The sequence below is a fragment of the Oncorhynchus keta genome, chromosome 2 (assembly GCF_023373465.1).
Source record: "Oncorhynchus keta strain PuntledgeMale-10-30-2019 chromosome 2, Oket_V2, whole genome shotgun sequence".
Taxonomy (NCBI): domain Eukaryota; kingdom Metazoa; phylum Chordata; class Actinopteri; order Salmoniformes; family Salmonidae; genus Oncorhynchus; species Oncorhynchus keta.
The window spans coordinates 52,321,658-52,349,590 of record NC_068422.1 but is presented as its reverse complement, the minus strand read 5'-3'; the positions used below and the strand labels follow the sequence as shown (position 1 = coordinate 52,349,590).

At 42.6% G+C, this 27,933-nt stretch overlaps 1 protein-coding gene across 1 annotated transcript in view; it reads left to right on the top strand.

The window, feature by feature from the left end:
- LOC118402723 (MAM domain-containing glycosylphosphatidylinositol anchor protein 1-like) overlaps window positions 1–27,658 on the top strand; it is a 416,200-nt gene extending 388,542 nt beyond the window's left edge. The window contains exons 18-19 of the mRNA XM_035800916.2: window positions 12,010–12,118; window positions 21,511–27,658. Coding sequence (XP_035656809.2) covers window positions 12,010–12,118; window positions 21,511–21,605 — 204 coding nt within the window. The 3' untranslated portion in view covers window positions 21,606–27,658. The remainder of the gene's footprint in view (window positions 1–12,009; window positions 12,119–21,510) is intronic.
- Window positions 27,659–27,933: the final 275 nt, after the last annotated feature.

Sequence of the window (27,933 nt, the reverse complement as noted above, 5' to 3'; positions counted from 1 at the left end):
ACAGGTCCACAGATGACGCAATCACCATAACACAGCACACTGCCCTATCCCATCTGGACAAAAAGGAATACCTATGTAAGAATGCTGTTCATTGACTCGAGCTCAGCATTCAACACCATAGTACCCTCCAAGCTCATCATCAAGCTGGAGGCCCTGGGTCTCAACCCTGCCCTGTGCAATTGGGTCCTGGACTTTCTGACAGGCCACCACCAGGTGGTGAAGGTAGGAAACAAAATTTCCACTTCGCTGACCCTAAACACTGGGGCACCACAAGGGTGTGTCCTCAGCCATCTCCTGTACTCCCTGTTCACCATGACTGCATGGCCATGCACGCCTCCAACTCAATCATCAAGTTTGCAGACGACACAACATTAACTTGGCTTGATCACCAACAACAACGAGATAGCCTACAGGGAGGAGGTGAGGGCGCTCGGAGTGTGGTGTCAGGAAAACAACCTCTCAGTCAACGTCTACCAAAAAAGAGATGATCGTGGACTTCAGGAAACAGCAGAGGGAGCACCCCCCTATCCACATCGAAGGGACAGAAGTGGAGAAGGTGGAAAGTTTTAAGTTCCTGGGCATACACATCACAGACAAACTGAAATGGTTCACCAACACAGTGTGGTGAAGAAGGCGCAACAGCGCCTCCTCTACCTAAGGAGGCTGAAGAAATTTGGCTTGCCACCCAAAACCATCACAAACTTTTGCAGATGCACAATCGAGAGCATCCTGTCCGAGAGCATCCTATCGGGCTATATCACAGCCTGGTACAGCAACTGCACTGCCCTCAACCGCAAGGCTCTCCAGAGGATGGTGCGGTCTGCACAACGCTTCAACGTGGGCAAACTACCTGCCCTCCATGACACATACAGCACCCGATGTCACAGGAAGGCCAAAAAGATCATCAAGGACAACAACCACCCGAGCCACTGCCTGTTCACACTGTTATCATCCAGAAGGCAAGGTCAGTACAGGTGCATCAAAGCTGGGACAGAAGCTGTTTTTCAATCTCTCTATCTCAAGGCCATCAGACTACTAAACAGCAATCACTGACTCAGAGAGGCTGCTGCCTACATTGAGACCCAATCACTGGACACTTTAATACATGGATCACTAGTTAATTTAAACAATGTCACTTTAAATAATGCCACTTTAATAATGTTTCATATCTTACATTGCTCATATCACATGTACTGTATATACTGTATTTTATACAATCTACTGCACCTTGCTTATGCCGCTCGGAAATTGCTCATCCATATACTTATATGTACATTTTCTTATTCACCACTTTAGAGTTGTGTGTATTAGGTAGTTGTTGGGGAATTGTTAGATTTATGTGTGTTAGATTACTTGTTAGATTTGTGTGTATTAGGTAGTTCTTGGGGAATTGTTAGATTTGTGTGTATTAGGTAGTTGTTGGGGAATTGTTAGATTACTTGTTAGATATTACTGCATAGTCGGAACTAGAAGCACAAGCATTTCGCTACACTCACATTAACATATGTTAACCTCTTGCTCCTACCTGACACGCAGGCGTCCCATCTAGACATCTGGAAATGCAAATGCGCTACGCTAAATGCTAATAGCACTCGTTAAAACTCAAACGTTCATTAAAATACACATGCAGGGTACTGAATTAAAGCTACACTTGTTGTGAATCCAGGCAACAAGTCAGATTGTTAAAATGCTTTTCGGCGAAAGCATGAGAAGCTATTATCTGATAGCATGTAACACCCCAAAAGACCCGCAGGGGACGTAAACCAAATAATTAGCATAGTCGGCACTACACAAAATGCACAAATAAAATATAAAACATTCATTACCTTTGACCATCTTCTTTGTTGGCACTCCTAGATGTCCCATAAACATCACTATTGGGTCTTTTTTTCGATTAAATCGGTCCATATATAGCCTAGATATCGATCTATGAAGACTGTGTGATCAACGAAAAAAATTGCGTTTTATAACGTAACGTCATTTTTTAAAATTAAAAAAGTTGACGATAAACTTTCACAAAAGTATTTCGAAGTGTTTTGTGAAAGTTTATCGTCAACTTTTTTAATTTTAAAAAATGACGTTACGTTATAAATGACGTTACGTTTTTTTTGCAACTTTAGGTATTAGTAAACGTTAATAAGCGATCAAATTGATCACGATGTGATGTATATTCTATAGCTGTACGTCTGGAAATAATGTCCGGGTAAATCTCAACCAAAATATCCGGTTGGAGACCGGAAGAACTGCGCTGCCTTGTGTCTGTTTGACCAAGAAACAAATCGTAGGCAAATGACAAGACTGTTGACATCGTGTGGAAGCTGTAGGTATTGCAACCTCACCCCATTTAATGTGGTTCACGTTTAACAATGGGTTGAAGTGGCGCATGGATATATTTTCCCATTTTCAGTGATCAGATTTTCCTGCACTTTTCGATGAAACGCACGTTCTGTTATAGTCACAGCCGTGATTTAACCAGTTTTCTAAACGTCTGAGTGTTTTCTATCCACACATACTAATCATATGCATATACTATATTCCTGGCATGAGTAGCAGGGCGCTGAAATGTTGCGCGATTTTTAACAGAATGTTCGAAAAAGTAGGGGGTAGGAGTAACAGGTTAACCATGTGTATGTGTCCAATAAAATTTGATTTGACAACGAACGGGTTGAATACTGGTTGACGTAACACATTTCAGCTTGACATTTTTCTTATTAATTTGTAAATATTCATTAAAACATAATTCCGCTTTGGCATTATGAGGTATTGTGTGTAGGCCAGTGACCCAAAAAACTGAACTCAATCAATTTTAAATTCAGGCTGTAATACAAGTGTGGAAAAAGTTAAGGGACGTGAATACTTTGAATGCACTCTACAATCCGTAACATTACAAATAGAGATTTTAAACAGAACAGACTTGATGTGGAGGGATGCTTATACGAAGGCTTTGTAATAGTCTCTCTCTCTCTCTCCACTTTCTCGCTTGTATCAGACAGACTTCCTGTACTCTAGGTTTCCAGCAATGGAGCTGAGGTAAAACACCTCCCTTTCCTCCCTCTCTTGTACTTTCTTTCTTTTCTGTTCTGTCAGACACCTGTTTTCTCACCAATCAATGATAATGACTGAGAAGGGCTCATTCTGACAGTGAGAATTTACCCAAGTCGGTGTTGTTTTTTTTTTTTTTACGGTTTGGGCTCTCTGGTTTTATTTGGCTATATCTGTCTCCTACGATCCTCGACTGCAGCATATATTAAGTGGACATTTACTAAGTTAATGGGGCAAACTGTGATTGCGACATTCATTTTTGCACTTAATTTATTGTGAAATATAATATATAGCCATTGATACTTGAAGGATGTAACATAAATTCCTAATGAGCTTAGTTCAACTGTCTCAAAGTTCCAACCAACGGGACATTAAATACTGTAATATCTTGTGTTTCACTGAGTAGTGGCTGAACGATGACACTTCCGCCTGGTATGGCTAATGCTTGGCTTCCGACTATAAGGCGCTACAGTGCGTACAGCCCTGTACATCACTCGGGCCAAACTTCCTGTCATCCAGTACCTATTTACTAGGCGGTGTCAGAGGAAGGACCAAAAAATGGTCAAAGACTCCAGTCACCAGTCATCAAGTCATAGACTGTTTTCTCTGCTACCGCACTGCAAGCGGTTCCGGAGTGTCAAGTCTAGACCTAAAGGCTCCTTAACAGCTTCTACCCCCAAGCCATATGACTGCTGTGTTATGTGTGGCGGAGCAGGTGAACCCAAGTGCAGACTCCGACAGACCGGGACATAGTAAATAAGATATGTATTGAAAAGTGTGTGTGAGGGTGCAGGCCAGGAGAAGCTTGGACAGGTAGCTGGGAACCAGGAATTGAGGCAGGGGGAGTAGGGGCAGGGTAAGTAGGTCTGGAGCGGAATCCAAGGAAGCAGTAGAGCGGGGGTCCAGGGCAGGGAAGCAGGACTGACGAGACGAGGGACTGGAGACAGGAACCAGTCAGAGCAGACAGAACTGTAGAGAGGAGAGAAGCGCAGCGTCAGGCTAAGGAGGAACAGGCACAGGATAACAAGATCTATGCCGGAACAGGTGGCTTGAAAAGCAGACTGACTGTGCAGAGGCTACGGACTGGCAGCATGGAAGTGGCAGGTCTGAGTATTCGTAAGGGGTCTTGATTATGGAACAGGTTACAGCTGGTGGCTATCTGCTCTGCCTCCAGCACACCTGTCTCAACTCACACAATCACATACACCCACAGAGAGAGAGGGAGAGAGAGGGAGAGAGAGGGAGAGAGAGGGAGAGAGCACTGGGGGTGTGGTGGCAGGTTAGGGAGACACAAGGATGAGAAGTAGAAGCAGATGTAGGCATGCTGAATCACTAAACTAATCAAATGACCACCCAGACGATTTACATTGAATGTCCCCATTTTGTTTTTACACTGCTGCTACTCGCTGTTTATTATCTATGTACTTCACAAATTACCTCAATTAAAGTGGTACCCCCTGTATATAGCCTCCACATTGACTCTGTACAGGTACCCCCTGTATATAGCCTCGTTATTGTTATGTACATATCTTGTGTTACTTTTTGATTTATTCAATTGTTTTATTTTATTTAGTCAATATTTTATTAACTCTATTTCTTGAACTGCATTGTTGGTTAAGGGCTTGTAAGTAAAGTAAGGTTGTTGTATTCGGCGCATGTGAAAAATACAATTTCATTTGACTTGAAATGCTACCCCATCAGAACCCAACATTATAAGCTTGTTTTACTGTAAACAACGTAATCATAATCAAACACTTGTATACATTCAAAATATGGGTAAAACTACAAGTTTTATCTTATGGATGGTCTGTCCTTGCATGCATAGCTCTGTCTATGAATTTGAGAGTGGTTGCATTTCTATAGCCCTATCCTTCAGCTGTTTACAAAAAAAAAGGTTGGTAGATGACCGCGTTGTTTTGAATCCTGAATTGCCCCTTTAAGGGTTTGTTCCCTCAATGCTAGATGTAAGAAAAAATGCAATTATATCCACTTTGAGGCTAGCCTCACATATTGCAGTATCAGCCGGTATTGAGTAGAGCGGAGGTGGCACCGCAAGTTGTTAGGAAGCAAAGTGTATGTCTTTGTCTGAAGAGACTACATGTATCTCGGATTCGATCTAATGGAAACAGTTAGTATAAATAAACCTTCACAGATAGTAGAGGAGTTCATCTGAGAGAGAAAGAGTGTGAGCAGGAGAGAGAAGTCAATGAGTTGCAGTAGGGTCTGGCACACAAATTCCACTTTTTCCTCATAAATGAGTCACGCTAGAAAGACTTTGTGCAAGCATTGTTTTGTTCTTCAATGTTAGACCAAGTCTGACACTTTCATTAATGTGTTTCGGACACATACAAGGAGGTTTTTTCGTCAGGATTTTCTACAGTACCTCTGTTTCCCTTTCCTCCTCTCCATTGCAACTCTTCCCCAGGTTGTTGCTGTAGAAGAAAATGACTTTTCCCTGATGCACTATCCTTTTCCAGAAGTGTGCACTTGCACAATCCCCGTCATGGATTTAAAAGCACAGGATTAGAGCATTGGTTGGAGGGAATTTCCACCATGCAAGTGGTGCAGGTCGGGAGAAGGTTGGAGAATGTGTATAACTTGTAAAATAAGGGTTAATAAATCCTTCCAGCCTCATTTCAGTCTGACACGTTGTGTCGTTAGTATTTTCATAAATACAATATAGCAACATTCTTTGTTGATTAGCATGGATAACCCAATTAAAGACTCGACAATATAGGGATCTCGTACTGACAGCTCACCCGCTGAGACTGGCAGTGCCATGCAGGAAGATTAGATAAACGTTGGCAGCCATCTTTATTCATGACACCAATTATGAATTATGTAGTATCAGACTAATAACGTTATGCTAATTATGTTGTGTAAAATTGGAAGCTGTTTCGTGGCATGGAAATAATGATTCAAGACAGAAAATTATTTAATAGAGTTGGTCAATAGTTGTCCTGTATAACAAAGAGAGAGCGATGGCTTCTACAGTGCATTTGGAAAGTATTCAGACCCCTTTTTTCCATATTTCGTTTGGTTGTAGTCTTATTCGAAAATTGATTAAACAGTTTTTTTCACAATACCCCATAATGACAAAGCAAAAACAGTTTTTTAGAAATGTGTGCAAATGTATAAAATAAAATAAAAACTGCCTGGAGTGTTCTTAAGTATGACGCTAGAAGCTCCCCTGTATTTGGGGAGTTTCTCCCATTCTTCTCAGCAGGTCCTCTTAAGCTATGTCAGGTTGGATGGGGAGCGTCGCTGCATAGCTATTTTCAGGTCTCTCCAGAGATGTTCGATCGGGCACAAGTCCGGCCTCTGGCTGGGCCACTCAAGGACATTCAGAGACTTGTCCCAAAGCCGTCCTGCGTTGTCTTATGGTTGTCTTATGGCTGTGTGCTTATGGTTGTGGTCCTGTTGGAAGGTGAACCTTAACCCCAGTCTAAGGTCCTTAGCGTGCTGGAGCAGGTTTTCATCAAGGATCTCTCAGTACTCTTTGCTCCTTTCATCTTTCCCTCGATCCAGATGAGTATCCCTGCCGCTGTGAACCATGCCCACAGCATGATGCTGCCACCACCGTGCTTCACCGTAGGGATGGTACCAGGTTTCCTCCAGATTTGACAATTGGCATTCAGGCCAAAGAGTTCAATCAGACCAGAGAATCTTGTTTCTCACGGTCAGTGTCCTTTACGTGCCTTTTGGAATACTCCAAGCGGGCTGTCATGTGCATTTTACTGAGGAGTGGCTTCCGTCTGGCCACTCTACCATAAAGGCCTGATTGGTGGAGTGCTGCAGAGATGGTCATTCTTCTGGAAGGTTCTCCTATCTCCACAGAGGAACGCTGGCGCTCTGTCAGAGTGACCATCGGGTTCTTGGTCACCTCCCTGACCAAGGCGCTTCTCCCCCGATTTCTCAGTTTGGCCGGGCGGCAAACTCTAGGGAGAGTGTTGGTGGCTCCAAACTACTTCCATTTAAGAGTGATGGAGGCCACTGTGTTCTTGGGGTCCTTCAATGATGCAGAAATGTTTTGGTACCCTTCCCTCAGGTGGACTCCAGTAAAGTTTTAGAAACATCTCATGGATGACCAATGGAAACAGGATACACCTGTTTTGTTGAAAAGTGAAGCATACTGTACTGCCAACCCAAACTCGAGATGAAAAGACTGTAAGCCTACTGGTCATTACTGCTGGAAAGACATTATGACCTAGCTGGCATGTATTGTCGTCAACTACTGCTCATCTCTGTCATGGCTATGGTTGCCTACTTATGCACAGAAATAAAGAACAATTGGCATCACACTAGGCTGATCAATTTACCTTCGGCACATCTTTTGATGTTGTGTTAAATCGCAACCTGCTTGTCACTATACATAATACACAGTCTACAACAGCCGTGATGTTAGCGAGGATTCACCAAAAAGACTATTGCTAAAAATACAGGTTACTCCCCAAAGCAACTTGCAAGCAGAAAAAAATGTCTTAAAACGACCGCAATCAAAAATAAAAACATTTAAGAAGGAAGATGAGAAGAGAAAAGTTGTCGAAACATCTTGGCCGGTTGAGACGAAGATTACCCAGAGGCCATCTTTGTTCCTTCCTTACTGCAGCCCAATGATGTGCCTCTGGGTTTATTGGAAAACAGGGCAACCCACATTTCTCCCATGCTGCACTGCGCTGTCCTGGGTATTGTATGTTCTCTCTCCCTCCTCTTCCTCTTTCTGTCTCTCTCTTACTCTCTTACTTTCTCTGTCTTCATTTCACTCTCTCTCTTGCTTGCTCTCTATTGCCTCGCTTTCTCACTCGCTTTCTCTTCTGCATGTTGTCCCCCTCTCTCTTGCATCCCTTTCTCTCTTACTAGCTTACTCTCTCTTGTGCATGCCCCCCACCCTCCTCTCTGTCTCTTTCGTTCTTACACACACACACACACACACACACACACACACACACACACACACACACACACACACACACACACACACACACACACACACACACACACACACACACACAGCACTTCAAAGCGGGGCTCCCTACAGGCTGTTTCCCCCCCTGGCGTATTCTGTGCAGGGCCACAGATCAATGCACCACATTAAAGGTTACAAGTGGAGGCAAAACACCACGTTCACACCGCCCACTGTACTTCCTGTCAAAGGAAGTAGTACGGCCAGGAACAGGTTGGCACGGCGATGTGAGAGAGGCACTATGGGAATTATAGGGACGGATCCCTCAGGGGGAGGCAGGACGAGAGTAGGAGAGAATGGGGATTGTTTGAAGTGAGTGGATGGCAGCGATTTTGTAATTAGCTCATTGTTAATGGGTGTTGTAAAACAGAAAGTGGGCCACATTGAAATACTTTTAAAATGCATCTTTCCTTCCTTCCTTCCTCGCTTCCTTTCTTCCTTACTCCCTTGAGGTTTAACATGTTCTATTGCTACAAATGTATCACCTCCAGCAGGAAAATACAAAATGAGGAGAGCATAGTAATTAAGACACTTACACACACGCACACATACACACGGCTTGCAAAATCTCACACACACCCCAAACTTTACAAAGACTAACCACACGCATCAATAACGACTAATACACACACACACACACACACACATCCAGCTTTTTAACTGTGTAACTCAGGAGGGTTTGGCAGCTTTCTTTCTATCTCTCTTCCCACTCCCCTGTCTCTTCCCACTCCCCTGTCTCTCTCTCTCTCTTTCTCTTTCTCTTTCCCTTTCTCTTTTACTCATGTCTCCCTTCAATCTTCTCCTTTCTACCCCTCACTCTCTCTCTCGTGGCCATAGTGCATGTGTATTTGAGTGTGTTCATGTGTGTGTGTGTGTGTGTGTGTGTGTGTCTGTTTATTCAGAGCCCCAGGTGAGGCTCTTCTGCCCTACAATAAATCAGGCTTGCACTTTCGGCAAACGCTGGCCTCTGCCTTTTAGAGAAGGAGATTTACAAGAAAGAGCCATGGAAGTGAATACATAAATAAAAATAATAACTAATAGCAAGAGCTGGCCTGCTGCAGACACAAACACACATGCACACAAGAATACAGAATGCATTTAGGAGGTGTGTGTTTGTGTGTACCTTCGGTGTGTGTCTGCATATATAACAGTGCAGTCTAATATTGTTGAGTATAATCGAACATCGTGACCAGGCTCTTACGCCTGACGGTGCCCGTCCGCCACGGCCCTTTGGCCAATTAGCCTAGCCACCCCTCATACCTTGTTCCCCCGTGTTCCCCCCTAGCAAGCAAATCAAATCAACCTTCCTCACAAATGAGAAGACTGGCCAAATCTATCAGTCTCACTCCTCCACCCCTCCACTCCCTCCATCCCTGTCAAAGCCTCCTCTCCAGGCTTTCTTTATTTATTCAAAGGAGTCCTTCGTTCAAAGGAGTGTATTCAAGGATTAAATTAGAGAATAGCAGAGAGAGATGCGCCGTCCGCCTGTTTGGCTCCTTCCCTTTGTGTGTAATTGGAGAAGCTCTCTCTTTCTTTCTCTTTCAGTAATAGAGAGCTTCGATTACCTACTAAGCTCTCTGACCACTCTCTCTCCCTCTCCTTCTCCCATCTTCTTCCTCTCTCGCTTCAGGCCGATACCCACTAATTATCAAAATCCAGAAAAGAGCCGTTAAATTCTACAACCACCTAAAAGGAAGCGATTCCCAAACCTTCCATAACAAAGCCATCACCTACAGAGAGATGAACCTGGAGAAGAGTCCCCTAAGCAAGCTGGTCCTGGGGCTCTGTTCACAAACACACCCCACAGAGCCCCAGGACAGAAGCACAATTAGACCCAAGCAAATCAATAGAAAACAAAAAGATAATTACTTGACACATTGGAAAGAATAAACAAAAAAACAGAGCAAACTAGAATGCTATTTAGTCCTAAACAGAGAGTACACAGTGGCAGCATACCTGTCCACTGTGACTGACCCAAACTTAAGGAAAGCTTTGACTATGTACAGACTCAGTGAGCATAGCGTTGCTATTGACAAAGGCCGCTATAGGCAGACTTTGCTCTCAAGAGAAGACAGGCTATGTGCTCACTTCCCACAAAATGAGGTGGAAACTGAGCTGCACTTCCTAACCTCCTGCCCAATGTATGACCATATTAGAGACACATATTTCCCTCAGATTACACAGATCCACAAAGAATTCGAAAACAAACCCCATTTTGATAAACTCCCATATCTACTGGGTGAAATGCCACAGTGTGCCATCACAACAGCAAGTTTTGTGACCTGTTGCCACAAGAAAAGGGCAACCAGTGAAGAACAAACACCATTGTAAATACAACCCATATTTATTTTCCCTTGTGTACTTTAACCATTTACATTGTTACAACACTGTATATATACATAATATGACATTTGTAATGTCTTTATTGTTTTGAAACTTTTGTATGTGTAATGTTTACTGTTAATTTTTATTGTTTATTTCACTTTTGTATATTATCTACCTCACTTGCTTTGGCAATGTTAACACATGTTTCCCATGCCAATAAAGCCCCTTGAATTGAATTAGAGAGAGAGAAAGCGAGAGAGAGAGGTTGGGAGAAGGAGGGAGAGAGAGAGGTTGGGAGAAGGAGGGAGAGAGTTTGGGAGAAGGAGGGAGAGAGAGAGAGAGAGAGAGAGGTTGGGAGAAGGAGAGGGAGAGAGAGAGGTCAGAGAGCTGAGTGGGTAATCAATGAGTCCCTGGTCAACCACGGGTCAAGAGGCTATACACTAACATGAATGAGCACACACACACACAACTTTCCGCTCTCACACAAAAAACTTGACTTTCATCATGTAACATGGTTTACAAGGACAGCAAATGTTCTATCATGATATGAAAATGCCATGTGGAAACTGCCTGGTAGAAAATAATAACAGAATTTGTTGCACTTCAACATAAACAACAAGCACTTTCTTAATTGAAACGAGAAAACAAAAAATGGATACTGTATATCCATGGCGAATGATTGCGGAAGATTACAAATGAATTAGCCTCCAGTCTGAGTTGAATGCCATTACGGATGAAAGTGTGCTCCTTGTTGTTGTGGTGTTTTTTTCCTTTTTTTTTACCAAATGGAATACACTCCATCTTTGATTAGCTCGGTGGGATGGGGTTTGGGGACGCAGCTTTCCACAGTAATTAAGCTGTCAATCCAAAGCAAGGCCTTCTGGGTAAAAACGGTGAGCCAAACGTAAACGTTTCCGAACAGGTGGCCAGGAGGGTTTCGAGCAACTGCTTGTTGCTTCCGCCACAATATCTGGCCTAGTTTTATTTTAGGACGTTTGTTCTTTCCCCCTCCCTTTTTTCAAATGGCCTCATAACATGGCCTTAGAGAAACTCTGTGGCTCTTTTACAATTCTTCATTACTAATTCCAGTACTACAGACTGGAATTACAAACAGACTATACTAAACAAGTTAAGTGTCTTACCACACGCATAGCTATGTGTATTCGGATACCGGGTACCGCAATTTCACACTCTCACACCAAATAGCCTGAAGTCACAGGGCTCTCGTCACAGGCTCTATTTCCCTATGTGGGAGCGTTGCAAACTAGAGATAGGGATTTTTTTACCTGGTTAGATGTACATTGTACAAATTAGCAGCTTTTCAGCACAGTTTTTTATTTCTGTATAATAAAAAATCAACAAAGAATTTGGCTATTTTTCAATGAGGGTCAATGGTGGCATAATCTAGGGGAATTCCTTCTTATGATGTGAATATCGACTGGGAGTATAGCATAAAGGATTAAAGTGAGGAAAGTGTTTTGGGAAGTGTTCAAATGTAAAACATATTCGGTATTCTGACTGTGACAAATCACTTGTAGGTCTCCATATTCTTGGAAGCAATTTGTAACAACACTTTGGTGCTATTCACAAACCGAAGCATTTTCAAGTACGTCTCCTGAGTGGCAAGTGGAAGTTTATTTTCTATGGAAATACAAGTTTTTTTCTTTTTCCCTGTTCAGGTGATGTTTGAGGCTATTCGGGGATCGGGCTATGAAGGGGACATTGCCATCGATGATGTCTCAGTCACCAAAGGGAAATGCAAGCAGGAGAACTCTGTCTCCAACACAGGTACTGTCTGTATGTCACAATGTTACTGTAGGGTGAAGTTTATCCAAGACGCTGGTCTTGGGTAAGTTTGCATTTAATTTACATTTTAGTAATTTTGCAGACTCTCTTATCCGGAACAACTTACAGAAGAGTGCATACGTGCATAAGTGGATTTGACTATTTCAGCCACACGTATTGCTGACAGGTTTTTAAAATCGAGCACACAGCCATGCAATTTCCATTGACAAACATTGGCAATATAATGGCCTTACTGAAGAACTCAGTGACTTTCAAAGTGGGACCATCATAGGATGCCACCTTTCCAACAAGTCAGTTCATCAAATTTCTGCCCTGCTATTGCTGCCCCGGTCAACTGTAAGTGTTGTTATTGTGAAGTGGAAACGTCTAGGAGCAACAACAGCTCAGCCATGAAGTGGTAGGCCACACAGAACGGGACCACCGAGTGCATAAAAATAGTCTGTCCATGGTTGCAATCAGGACAATACGTTTTCGTCGGGAGCTTCGTGAAATGGGTTTCCTTGGCCGAGCAGCCTAAGATCACCATGTGCAATGCCAAGCGTTGGCTGGAGAGGTGTAAAGCTTGCCGCCATTGGACTCTGGAACAGTGGCAATGCGTTCTCTGGAGTCATGAATTACACTTCACCATCTTGGAGTCCGACGGACAAATCTGGGTTTGGTGGATGCCTGGAGAACGCTACCTGCCACAATGCATAGTGCCAACTGTAAAGTTTGGTGGGGGAGGAATAATGAATGGTCTGGGGATCTTTTTCATGGTCCGCGCTAGGTCCCTTAGTTCCAGTGAAGGGACATTTTTACACTATGGCATACAATGACATTCTAGACTATTATTTGCTTCCAAATGTGTGGCAAAAGTTTTGGGAAGGCCCTTTCCTGTTTCAGCATGACAATACCCCCGTGCACAAAGCGAGGTCCACACAGAAATGGTTTGTCGAGATCTTTGTGGATGAACTTGACTGGCCTGCACAAAGCCCTGACCTCAATCCCATCGAACACATTTGAGATGAATTGGAATGCCGACTGCGAGCCTGCCTAATTGTCCACATCAGTGCCCGGCCTCATTAATGCTCTTGTGGCTGAATCAAGTCCCCACAGCAATGTTCCAACATCTAGTGGAAAGCCTTCCCAGAAGAGTGGAACCTGTTATAGCAGCAAAGGGGGGACCGACTCCATATTATTGCCCACGACTGAGATGAGATGTGTCCACATACTTTTGGCCATGTAGTGTATGTGACCATCATCAGATATCTACAAGTGAGTAGTAAGGTCAAGAGAGTGGGTTCTATGCCATTCAATCAGAATCTGTTTGTCAATCTTTCCAATTCACTGTAGGCAGACGCAGTCTCACTACAATACAAACCAGACAAGGTATAGGAATAAACTCTTCTGTGTCACCCAGACATTGTAGAGAGCTTGCCTGTTTGCCAAAGCTATAGCTTTCAACCCTCTACACTCTGCTGTATGGTTACTTTAAATATTTAATATGCAATACATGAAACGCTTGCTGCAACAGGTGGATCATTTTCATACTTTTCAAATTATTTGGGGAAACCAGAGACAGCAGAGAGAGAGAGAGAGATAGAAGGGGCAACAATCGCAGTGAATAAAGCAGAGAAGAATAGTTGAACTAGACAGCGGAAACCCTAATTATGAAAACGGGTGGCAAAATGATAGTAATGAGGAGAGAGAGAGATTTAGGAAGAGAGAGCAAGAGATTAAGGAACAGGAAGTGAGGAGAAAGAGGAGAAGAAAACAGGTGACACATTGATAGTAATGAGAGAGAGTGTGAAAGATAAACAGTGACAAGGAGAGAGAACAGCACAGTGAACATGAGGAGAGATAGAAAGACAGAGAGGAGATGAGAGAAAGAGAGCAGTGAGAGCTGTCAGTGCAGGAGCTGTGGAGGCAGCTGGACTCCCTTCCTCTCCCTGCCACGTGGGCTATAGCCTGTGGAGGGCTTGAACCCCACCTTCCCCAGCCTCCCTTCCTCTTCTCCCCTCACCATTCCTCTCCTCCCCCGTTGTCACTCCCCATCACCCAACATGGCAGAGGGCACCAGGACGCATTGGCGTTATGAGGTGGAAGCGTTGGTACCGTATTTTCATTGTAAACCGTGGGCAATGGGCACAGATACAGCCATGCAGGGCTGGGTGCCAGGATCTCTTATAGGATCACTTCCCGGGCATCTGTTCAGGTCGAGGCCTCCTGTCCTGGAATCCTGACCCACAGGCCACCGTGATAAAGTAACCAGACTCCACATTTCCCTGTCCCGGCAAATTGTACAGTGACATCAGGCTGGAGGCTGCAGTCTGCACCCTAAATACACAGTAACACTGAGCAGAGCCTGTAATCAAATTCTTCCTTGTGGCTTTTTCACAGCATCAGCTAATTTGCCCCGGACAAACGGAATGCTCTTTGACACCTTACGTGGACCATGGTCAGATGGTCATCATGTTACACGGACCATGGTTTAAAATGCCATCATGCTACGGTGTGAATTGTAAATGAAACACTGGCATTTTTCAAGTGTGCAATGTCGCCTAGCACGGTCTGTAGTGTTATAGTGTACACTCAATCCACTGTAACTTTAAATACTGAAGAAGACCAAAAAAGAAGAAATAGTAAATCCCCACAATGGTATGATCCTCCTGAAGTGTTTAATAAGACAAGGACATTTCGACCCTAAACTGGGATTTCATCAAGACAAAATACTGGCCACTCACAAAAATGCACTACCACATCGCAAGGCTGAAAGCTCTTGATCTTCATTCACTCATACTGACACTGCTATAGGTTTCCTCCAAGTTACCCACACCAGTCTCCATGCAGTGGCTCCATAGATCACTGACCATAGCACTGCCCATAATTGAAAGAGCTCTTCATCGCCAATATATGGACAGCCACAATTGAACAACTCCACACGATGGCTTCTATTGACAATCACTTACCCCTAAGTGAGAAAGCTTCACTGTCAATGTATAATTGTGGCCGTTGACCACCACTGACAACAGTGATTGCTCGGCCTCCGTCCGCTAGGCACTTCAGAGGGCAGTGCATCACTGGTGCAAAGCTGCCTGCCATCCAGGACCTCTACACCAAAGGTCACCCGGAATATTTGCATTCTGTACCCGCCCCCCCAACCCCTCTTTTACACTGCTGCTACTCTCTGTTTATCTTATATGCATAGTCCCTTTAACTATACATTCATGTACATACTACCTAAATTGGCCCGACCAACCAGTGCACCCGCACATTGGCTAACCGGGCTATCTGCATTGTGTCCCACCACCCGCCAACCCCTCTTTTTACTCTTCTGCTACTCTCTGTTCATCAAATATGGATAGTCACTTTAACGATACCTACATGTACATACTACCTCAATAAGCCTGACTAACATGTGTCTGTATATAGCCTTGCTACTCTTTTTTTCAAATGATTTTTTACTGTTGTTTTATTTCTTTACTTACCTACACACACACAATTTCTTTCCCCCGCACCATTGGTTAGAGCCTGTAAGTAAGCATTTCAAGGTAAAGTTTACACCTGTTGTATTCGGCGCACGTGACAAATACAATTTGATTTGATTTGATTGAATCAAGCCGTCACTAATCTGTTTTGTAGCTCCCCCTGACTTCAAGTGCATTCTGGGATATATTGCAGCCGATAGTCAGTTTGTAGAGCTACATTCCTCAATATTTCATTCCACCCACTGATAGAAAACCATAAACATTGTGTTTGTAAATGAATGGGGGATCTTAGGAAATGGTAAATGATTCAAGATAAAGCTACTGTACTATCTTAATGTACTTGCTGTATCGCGAGATCAAGGTAAACAGACTACAATTGGGGGGTGTTCCCAAGAAAATGATCTGGTACAGTGTTGGTATTTGTGTGTTTTTACCACTCATGAGGGTGCCTACATCATTTTCAACAGTTATGGGAGTGCCCTACTTTGTTGTGGGAGTGTACCCCTGTAATTCCAACCTAACTGAAGGCACCTGCACTCCTTCACAGATCAAATCAAATTGGGTGGTACTATAGCTTAGGCAAGTCAAGAGCCCTCCAAAAGCAACAGGCCAAGACAATCAACTCCCCCCGAGACATCATCCCTTTCTGCTCACTTTCCCCCCGAAAATGGCTGCAAAAACAAAACAAGGCTAAACAAATCAGGAGACGTTGGTGGGTCGGTAAATAATTAACGAGAAAAACCCTCTGCCTCCCCCCAAAACCCCCTCATCTGAGAAAGCAGCAAAAGCAACGAAAGAGCCGAGAGCTAGCGGGGATCCTAATGTAATACAGTGAATTATTGATGGAGGGTGTAAACAGGAAGCCAGGCTACGCTAGCCTGTGGGGCCGATGCAGCGCTGCACAAGACAGCTAGCCGAGACAGATGGGTAATTATTGGTTAGAGGAGATTGGGTAGAGGAAAGACCCAGCCCACACACCTGGGTCACCTCTATGTATTAGCAGACACGACGATAAGGAATAATGTATGTGGGTAAAACAATATAGGCCTGTTTCCCAAACATAGATTAAGCGTAATCCGCAACTATGAAACATGTTCAATTGAGATGCTCTATTTATATGGGGCCAGTTTTACCAAACACATAATTAGCCTAGTCCTGTACTAAAATACTTATTTTCCACAGAGAATAATTTTTAGTCCAGGCTAAATCTGTTTCTGAGAATCTGGCCCATATTGTTTGCCCCACAAACATTAGTATTAACCTGTAATAACCAACTGGTTTCTGCAGTTGTAATTCTACATGATTTAATCACAATACTAGTAATGAGCCAGCCAGCGTGATAGTTGTGTTATAGCATAGAACATTTCAAAGCAGGCATAACCGATTACAGTACATCAAAGTCACTAATGGGTGGAATAAAGAGTCAGACACTTTGTTCATAAATGTATGATTGTATGTTTTCTCTCTGTGTGTGTGTGTGTGTGTGCGTGTGCGCGTGTGTGTGTGTGTGTGCGTGTGCGCGTGTGCGTGTATATGCAGGTCTAAATCTGTATGCTAGTGTGCCAGAGAGTGTGCATCATGTGAGCGGCCAACCCTCCCAGGAGTTTTTGCTAGCGAGTGTGCCCAGCTGTAATACCCAGCTGATGCAGCTCACGTCGGCCTTCTAAATAGTACCCTAATCCCTATAATAGTGCACTACTTTGACCAGGATCTTGTATTTGCTCCTGTCAAAAGTAGTGCACTATGTAGGGAATAGGGTGCCATTTGGGATGCAGACCACCTGTCCCTCACACACCCCATCTCTCCCCATCACACACGCACACACAAACATGCACACAAACACACACCCTGTTTCCCCCCAACACACATCACACGCACATATAAACACGCTCACATACATACACATACACAGACACGCTCACACACACACATCTCACTGGGCTAGCTGTCTGATGGGGTGTAGCACAGGGGACTGCGGAACCGTGTGGCTCTCCTAAAATTAATGATGATTGCCTCTGACATGTTGTGTTCAACTAACTCCACATTCATAAATCATAGGAATGACTGGAACCTGGCTCTGGGGCTGAAGTGTGTGTGTGTGTGTGTGTGTGTGTGTGTGTGTGTGTGTGTGTGTGTGTGTGTGTGTGTGTGTGTGTGTGTGTGTGTGTGTGTGTGTGTGTGTGTGTGTGTGTGTGTGTGTGTGTGTGTGTGTGTGTGTGTGTGTGTGTGTGTGTGTGTGTGTGTGTGTCTTTGAGAGACAGACAGAGAGAGTGTGTGTGTTTGCTTGTGTATAACAGAAAATGTGTGTGTGTGTAGGTGCCTGACTGCCTGTCTATGTAAGTGTGTGTGTGTATGTCTGCGTGTGCACATTTCGATGCATGTGTACGTGTCTTAGCTATGGGTGAGTTCGACAAGGGAATTGTTGCACTGCACTGCCCTCCCTCCTTTCCTTCCTTCTCCCTCCTTTGTTCCACTCCCCTTCTTTTGATCCTGTAAGGGGTGGCTTTCAATACTGTCTAGATCCCACGTCGGCGATGACTCAAGTCCCAGCGTTTTATCCCCAGACCCCCTGGTTCTCTATCCCCTCGGTCACCCTGTGTGGCATGCAACACTCCCAGATCCCTGGTGGTCCCACACTGTTGTTGAAATTGCAAAAAGTATACATATGCATATGGTCATATGCACAAGATACAGTGTAGTGTAGAGTACAATGACATGCTTACTTGCAAGCTCTCCTCACAAACTGTGCAGCAGCTACAAAAGGTATTCAATACAAAATATAGTTAGGAAACACAATATGAGAACAATAGAGCACAGAATCCATGCAGGGAAAAAGAAAGACCAATATAGTATTTCATTATTCCCTATAAGGGAACGCGCCGGTTTACTGGAGTTGACATTGCAGTCATGGGTTCAAACGCATGGTTATTAAGTATTTGTATTTTAACTACTTATTTTCTGTGTATTTGAGTATTTTTAAATAATATGGCCAAATCAACTACTTCTATTTGAAAGTATTTTCAAATAATTTCCTATAAATACTATTTGAATCTATTTTAAAATACTTGTTTCCAAATACATTACACATGCCCCTTTACCAAACATACCTGTGTTCAAATGCATGGAGTATTTTAATATCTGTATTTTAAAATATTATATTTGTATTTCTGAATTTTCAAATACGTTCCAATACTTTCCAAATACATTCCAATGCATAACTACTTGTATTTTAATCAAATAAAAACATTCTAAATACTTCCTTCTAAATGTACTTGAATAGCATTTGAACTGAGGTCTGGTCTTGAGCCAACTCCCATATCTCTGGTCGTCCATTTAGTGTGGGTTGGATGTTCTTGGATGTGCAAGTTGAAGTTGAAGCCCAGACACTGGAACATGTAGGACAGTTTCAAGCTGTTGCATTTATCAGGATTCAGCTGAACTGTGTTGGCCCCCTCTCATACACACCATAAGAAAACAACAAAGCACATTCACAAAGATTTCAGAGTTGGAGTGCTGATCTAGGCTCAGGTCCTCCGACTCCTTATTTCCACACAATATAAAAGGCTAAACTGATCCTAGAATAAGCACTCCTATTCAAAGACCTTTGATACATACAGGCACAGATATTTTATCCATCGCCAAACCCAACCAAACTTTCTGTGCTTCACCCCCTTCAAAGATCCTTGAGAGAGAAATCAGGGCTGGCCCCTGTGCCAGGCACTTAACTTGTTCCCTATGGGAGAGGACGGGAGGAATAAAAAGCTTGATTATGATTACATAGATTTTCTGCCAGCGAGAGAAGCCCCCTAATATAAATGTATATTGATTTCTTAAATACAATTCCTGCCTTACTCTTTATTTATGAAACTCATTCCACGGCTTACATGCGTAATGCGCTGTTGACTTTGTGTAAGTGCAGTGTCTGTGGGTGGGCGGGGGGTGTTGTGTATGCAATTAGTGTGTGTGTGCGCGCATCTGTGTTTGCATGCACTTCGACAAAAGAAGAGGGAGGGTCGCAGATGTCTCATGTACAGGTGCTTTTGTGATGCTGTTTCATATGAGTACAAGAAAACACAATGGCCATTTCCGAATACCCATGCTAGCGTATTGCATACATAAACTGCATTCTATTTACTCATCGTCGCATACTATTTAGCACATACTGTTAAGTAAAAAGTATACAATATGCCATGGCCGCAATGCAGTAGCAGCTCCTGATTGGCTGAGTAGATGGGGCGGGCCGAGTGCGGGTGGAGTTTTCCAAATTCAACACACATGCATCGCATTAAGCAGCTGATAACAGCTAATTTCCAATTTGATTCATTTTCTTTAAACTATGAATGGGAATAGGAATGGAGTTCAGGGTGTAGGCAGATATCACATTCAAGCTATACCGTAATAGCCCATCTTTCCTTTTTAAAAAGGATTGAAGACAGAACAGATAATTTGGTTCCATTTCAACATATTTCTTAGTGAAACCAAAGCGCTGTAGCATATATAAATTAAATCAAATGTTCAAATCAAAAGGCTATTGCACAGACAAACGTGGACAGACGGCTGCATCACAAATTCAGAACCGCTGGACAGGAACATAAACTAAAGCACTGATCGTAGGGAACGCGATCAGAATGAATGTTAAGGCTTGATATATCCATTCAAAAATGGAATATGTAGCCTACAAAACTAAAACATTCCATGTGTTCAAATCAAAAGGCCTGATTAACATGCTATCAGTAATGCAGCCACGTACCGAGTCCCCGGTGCAGACACATTCACAAATTAAAAAAGGGTTTAGTATTTAATATAAAAGCTCAGATGAAGGCCAAGAGAACAATAAACACTTTTTAGTGAGAGAACAGAAATCCACTTTAGAATTTATTTTTTTAAGACTTATTTTTTCAAATATGTAGCCTACGATGTAATACCCGTGATCATTTTAATGAGAACAAAAATGACTTAGCCTATATTTTACACGACTGTAGAAGCTTCGTTTTTTTGTTAGTCCCTAGCTCTCTTCACGTAGCCAATCACTTGCATTCTACCTCTTCCAATGCATTGTGGAAAAGTGTGCAACATATTCTACTAGATGAAGAGCCAATATGATTATAACATCCTGGCATTTAAACCATACTCAATTTTCTAAATGTCGCATACTATTAAATATTCTATTTTCGCATACTGAGAATACGTCATGTGATTGTGCTGTTTCCCACTATTCGTTGATTTCGTTTGCGCATCCAGTAGAGTATGACATCTGTGCATTTAAAGTATACTAGATTTTCAAAATGTTGCATACTATTAAACAAATTATTTCTCATACTCAAACAGCCTACTATTTAGGACACAAGTATGGGTATTCGGAAACGGCCAGTGACATTACATACATTTAAATAAAAACACAGTACATCAACTGTACTATGAGCTTCAAATTCCCTGTCGAACACACAATCTATTCTTTGATTCAGCTCAGTTTAGAGATCTTCAAGTCGAACAAGAGGCGAGAGGCGAGCAGTTTGATGATGACATCAATGAGCAACTCGTCTCTCATATGCTATCTCAAAGCACTTATGACACACATCCAATCTCCATTGTGAACCCTGCCTCTGAAGTGATAAAATATATTACTCCCTTATGCCAGTCTCAGGCTTTTAGTGCCATATCTATCCACTCTTTCTCTCTTCATAAGATCTTGGGATTGAGTTACAGTATCTTACAAGGCTGTACTGTAAAGGTCTCCCATACAGTTTTTAAATATGGGTTACTGGACTAGATAAGAGTATTGTACATTTAACAAAATCTCAACATGTTTCACATTTTCATCTCTTTTTATCAATGTGACTTGTGGGTTGTGGACAATAGCCTATTGAGCCCAGACCATTCAGTTTGTTCTGTTTGTGTTTTCCACAGTTCTGATTGGGGGAGCCCAAGGTCTGCGCTCGCTCCCATTGGTCGCCTCACTGACCTTCGCCCTCTGCTCATATCTACTGCTGCTCTACAGATGATGAGCACAACACACAGCGTCCCCTGTCTGCCGAGACAGGCTACTGCCCAGACTTGCTCTCTCTTCTTCTTCTCTCCCTGTGTCCCTCGCTACCTCTCCCCACTCCCCTCCCTTCTTCCTCTCACATTCTCCATCCACCTTTTAGTTTTCATCTCCAGCCCTGTTTTCAATGACAATCCATGCTTCACTTCTCCCATTACACCTTGGCTATGCTTGTAACTGACTGTCATTTGATTGACTCTCTCTCTTCTCTATCATTTTCCTTTTCCACACTCACCCCTTTACAGTCGTATGTGGCTGTGTTTTTTCTTTCAACCAATCACACTATTTTTAACTGAGGCAAAGTCGCAAACTCAATGACCTGACCTTTGACACCCAATATCACTCAATCCAACCCCTCACAGCAGACACACTTCATTCTTCTATTCACTCTCACACACTCTTCCGTCACCCCCCTTTACTCTTTCCAACCCCCCCCAGCGACCACCTGTATCCCTGACACACCAAAGTGTCGGACACTCTACCAAAGATGCTGAAGAACCTGAGGAAGAAAGGGAAAGGATGGGTGGGGGGAGGGGCTGAGAATAATAGGATGACAAGGGTAGGGGGGTCCCCCCCCCCTCCTTATTGAACCCTCTCCTTTCGCCTCCTTGGGTTGGGCGCCAGGGAGCTGCCGATCACAGCAGACTGAGTGACTGACAGACTAAGGAGGCTCGGAAGGAAGGAAGGAATGGAAGGAAGGAAGGAAGGAAGGAAGGAAGGAAGGAAGGAAGGAAGGAAGGAAGGAAGGAAGGAAGGAAGGAAGGAAGGAAGGAAGGAAGTTCCCACTTGCCTCTCCTCTACCGGTCATAGCCGTAGATGACTTGTGTTGGATCGTACGTGTACATTTCTCTATATATGATATATTACAAAAGTTTAAATAAATAAAACGTTCAAAATAAAACACTCATGGACATGAGCAACGTTACAGGCTGCAACAAAGCAAATCTACAGAAGCACAAATTTATACAATCTACTCCCTTTTATTTGGGGTTTTCCTCCGTGTGTTGTTGCTGTATGTTGTCCCAATCAAACTATTTGTGTTCTTATGTTTTTTGGGGGGCGGATGTGAAAAAAAGTGAGTGGTAACATTTATGTGGAAGAGATGTGTGGATGTATTGGTTGGTACCTATGACACCCTTCGCCTATAGCCCACTTGAGCACTCGTGGCAGGGATGGGCCAGTCACCTCCATTATGCCCACCACCACACTCTCCACCCCAAAAAATGACTTGACAGAGACTACGACTAGCCTCCCCTACTCATTCACCCCAGCCAGCCACATCCCCTATCTTCAAAGTCCAGCCAGTAACAGCATCTCTTGGACTTCCTGCAGTCTACAGACAATGGACCACCTGCTTCCTGTACAAGGAGAAAGTGGAGGTGGAGCATGATGGAAATCAATTACGCCAACCACGTCGATACGCATCATTTAAATGAGGCATGGATGTAGTATATTGGGGGCAGGGCGTCAAAATCCAAGAAAATGACCAACAGGGTAAGGAGAGGGGGTGTGCAGATCCGATAGATGGATTCTATTTCACAGGTTTCCGATGATGAATGTCATGTATAGGATTCTAGAGAAATAATTGAATCAACAACATTTGGAAGGCAGCAGGTCCAATTTCCTACTACAACTGTATCAGCCGATCGAGGTTGAATGTCTTCGATGTAACCATAGTTTATTTAAGACGATTACTCATGTAACATTGTTACAGTATGATTGTGTTTCTCTGTGGAGCAATAATCATTCACTATATGCTCACATAGTTAGCCCGAGCACATCGTGATTGATCAAAGTCTACATCCTGCAAATGCACCTGTTCGCCCAATTAAGGTAGAGATTCCAATGAGCCCCAAGCACATTGTTGCACAAAGGTACAGATTCAATCCGATCGTAGATTCTTGACAACGCAGCTTTTAAAGGCAATGTTCACGTTCACAGTAAATGCTTCAGATGTCCGTTCAAACAGAAATCACCTTTAAAAGCTGCATTGTCGACCATGCAATCAGATTGAATCTCAGCTAAAGTAATTGGTCACAATCTAAGAACAAAACAACACACTAACCTAACTGATGATGCAGAACACATGTAACTGGCTCGTTCTTCCTTTCAAGATTAGTTTCCAAAAGTCCCCTGAATCGTAAACCGCAACATACTACCCCTAGGCACTTGTAAATCTGAGAGGGTTGGATAGGTGTAAGCACGATGGTGGGAACTCCATCTTACCATCTGATACGCCAGGTGGAATTGTTGCTATATTGCTTATACCTGTCCAATCCTTTCATATCTACGCAAGTGCATGGGAGTAGGGACTAAGGGTTAATTTGGTATACATGGATACTGTTACATCAGTCTTCTCCAAATAAGTGTTGTACTTTTACTGCATGAGGCTTTTTTTATCGTATCGGTTGCCGATATTACTTAATTCAGCTCTCACCTTCAACTTCAAGTTCTCAACAAGGGAGCCTTGTTCATATACATACACAGAACATGGATATCAAACTGTGTGCCTCTCAAGACTTGCTTCCATAATCTTCCTAAATTAAAGCACTTGGTAAAAATCGGGTGTGGACACTCGATTTCAGATGTCAAGTGCATTTTGGCTGTCTTTTTGACATCCCTCATAGTCACATTGTAATAGCTACTTAGGTCCATACTGCATTGCAAGCTCATGAGAAGCATTGCTTTATTAAATGTATGTCATTGTGATCTGGGAGCCATCTTGTGTGGTCCTAACCTCATGCTTGCTTGTACACTTCGCTCGCTCACTTTAACTGTAACACCCATATGTATGTAACAGCAGCTCATGTCTTAGCGTAGATGCTCTCCAATGGTTGTTGGAGTTTTGGCATCTCAGGTCATGTCTTGAGCCAACATGGTGTCACAGGGGGTAAGCTGTCTTATCTCAGCTCTGTGGTGTTCATGTGCTACTCACAACCAAGAAACTCTGAAATATCCAACTGGGAAACTCGGTAGAAGAGTGCTTGATTCATCACTTGGAAGCTTTGGACATCAGAAGCTCAGAGTTATGACGTGTGGGCAATTTAGGGCTATTTTTTTGTTCCAAGATTCTTTCAGAGTTTACGATAACTCTGGTACCACATCACAGCAGTTACTGTCTTGCCGACTATCCATTTCCCACCTCCTTTATCCAGGAATCTGTGCATTTCGTAAGCATTTTTGGCAAAGCACTGACCATTTGCTAGCTACTATATTTAATGTATATTTACAACTATCTGTAAGTATAGGCAGGAGATATGCAGGGTGGCAATGCCTGAATTAAGACATAACAATGATGCATCAGAATCAGATGCAACTGAAAGATAATGATCAAAGTACCTTATCACATGATTTTAAATGATAATGTTTCATTAGGAAATTTGAACTCATGTTCTACATGACCCCAAAGAATCCAGAGGCTTGGTGCAATTGATGTTCACTTGTTGTTTTATTTCATTTGTGGTTTCTTCACACATCTAGAGTATTTGGCAATTAGGACGTTTTTAAAAGGAAGATCAATTGTTTTCCCTTTTATTTGTATTTATTTTCGTGAATGTTTTTTTTCTTCTTTCAAACCAAGACTACAATATCAAGCTAAATCAATTTGAGACCACACACATTCCTGTCCATTGTCACATACTTTACTAGGAAACAAATGAACTTTAAATGGAGTTCCACAATAATCATATATGTGTAGCTAAGCACCTACAGTATGTGTAACATTACAATTAGTCTCAACACACTGAGCGTTTGAAACACAACACGCGTAGATGTAACCGGATCCTACTATACCTGTACTCTGCTGCTGTGTTCGGGAGAGCTTGGGAGGGTCCACTTCAAAATATATTATACAGTACTGCAAATACATCGCTGACACTGATTACAATTATTACAGTTGAGTAACCTGCATAGAAATGCCCAGGGCCTAGACTGATCATGTTAAATACCCAATGGAAGAAAGGGTACAGCACAGAAATAGAGAACTATAAACCTTGGATTAAATTGAATGTAATAAGATTTTATCTTTGTGTCTTCTGTGTTCTTTATTATAGAATAGTTCTCAATGTTAACACTGTTGTAAAGTCAGGTGGATTCCTTGTCAATGAAATATGTGGGTAGGAATACTATGAAATGGGCAGGAATACTATGAAATGTGGGCAAGAACATTATTTGGGGGGAAATAAGCATTAACCAATATTATATTTATTGTTGAGGGGAGAATTGTAAATGACGAATTTTGATCTTATGACGTTATGGTTGAAGTGCCTCCATTGATCTGAACCTGACCTTGGTAGTAATATTTGGTTGTTTGAATTCATGGTCTTTCTTTCCAAAACTCCTATATGAATTGAGTTGTACATTTTTGATACTGACAAACATTACACAACCTACCCTTAGGTTGTCTTTACTGTCACCAGATCAATTGGAAATTAAACTAACCTGCATACTTCAAATGAAACCAAGAAATGCCTGAAAGTGAGGCAATTTTGTGTTGACATATCAGATATATCCAATAGTTGGCCATTTGAAATCTATTCACTTGTGTCCAGAAAGGAGTATGCAGCTGTTCGGTCTGAGGTATAATTCATTGTGCTGCTTTTCATGCACTTTAATGTGAAATTAAATGTCTTGAAATGTATGCCATTTGACACCCATTGTGTACTAATGCCCGTTTTTTTAGTACTTCATGTTTGTCACATCTCTCCCTCATTAGCTGAGGTTGTCCTAAAATCTACACCATACTCTATATTATTGCAGTCTGGTTTAAGGTGTAGATTATCAATATATTCCTCTAGGATACAAGACCGAATGGGAGTTCAGTTCACTGGTATAGTCCCTTAGGTTTGCACATTTCTGGAACCTTTCTGACTCCCAGTTCCCTCCCTTCTGATTATCTTCTGATTTCAGGAATTCTACAACCAAGATTTCTGAAAAGAGTGGAAATTTGGTAAATAAATGTGGCATTGCCACACCTCCAGTTGTCTGATGTTTTTACATGATCCAGGTTTTCCCTTGACCACCTAAAGGGTCGCCAGTTCATGCTGAACATTTTCAAACCTCCACTACAAGTGTATGTACTATCAAAATGTTTCGTTGTAGATTATCAATCTATCATCTTTTGTCCATTATATCCTTGTAGTTATCTGTCTAAAACAAGAACGTTAGAAAGGACCCCCGACATGCAGGTTAGAGATCAAATAAGCAAGTGCCTCACAACTGCTATTCCTCCATGAGGTGACTTTCCATCCATGAAAACCACTTCAGCCAGTTAGCGTAGTTGTCCAAGCAATATCTGTGGCAATGTTCAGAAGGGGTGGCCAGTCACTCAGTCACTAAAAATGAACCCCTCTTCCATTAGAGACATCCCGGCACACACCATTGATGCTCTATGTATTCAACAGCAGGACCGACTGACTGTTACTGTATAGGTTTTCACATCACTGCCTCACTGCCAGTGCAGACACTTTGTCCACTCACATAAAGGGTGCGTTCCAGATACAGTGATTTTGATCAGGGCTAAGTTTCCCAAAGACATCTTTAGCATTCAATAATCATTGTTTGTCCATTGCCTAACCTATGGATTTAGGATGATCTTAGTGCTAAAGATTATAGCCATGTTATTGGGAAAGTCACCCCAGATCTTTATAATGCCTTGGAGAAGTATTTTATGTATGATCAACCACATCAACATGATGTGATCATCGTATAATCTACGCAGACCTGTGCAGGATCTGTGTATCTGGAGCGCAACCAAATGACTGAACCCTCCCCAATGCAGTCAGATTGGTCAGAGTAACTTCACAGCTCCTGCCTGGCTGTGCAGACTTGTGCAATGTGTGCGGATCCGAGACAAAGACGGTGTGTGTGTGTGTATATGCACCTCAGTGAACGCGCAAAGAACGGTGTAGCAGTGCTGGGTGTTGTATATTCTCTGTCATGTACTGAAATATTTTAGAGGAAAAATATATTTGAAATATGACTCCAAAATGTATGAATAAATAATCATGAAAGAACAAAAAGAGATGATTTTTGTCTTCTTTTTTTTCATCTTCTCCAATACACACAGTGGGTTCTCGCACATGTTGTCACCATCACACGTACATAATGATTTCACCATAAAAACACCTCTTGGGGACTTGTTATGCAGTGTAAAATGCAGAATTCCAACTCCCACACTATCCTCTATCCACCAGTTTGTATTCAAGCCTTGCATATTACCAGCATCACAGTGAATTTAGTAATCAGAGCTCATTCACATCCTGTGGCTGTAAGTAGCATTACAGACA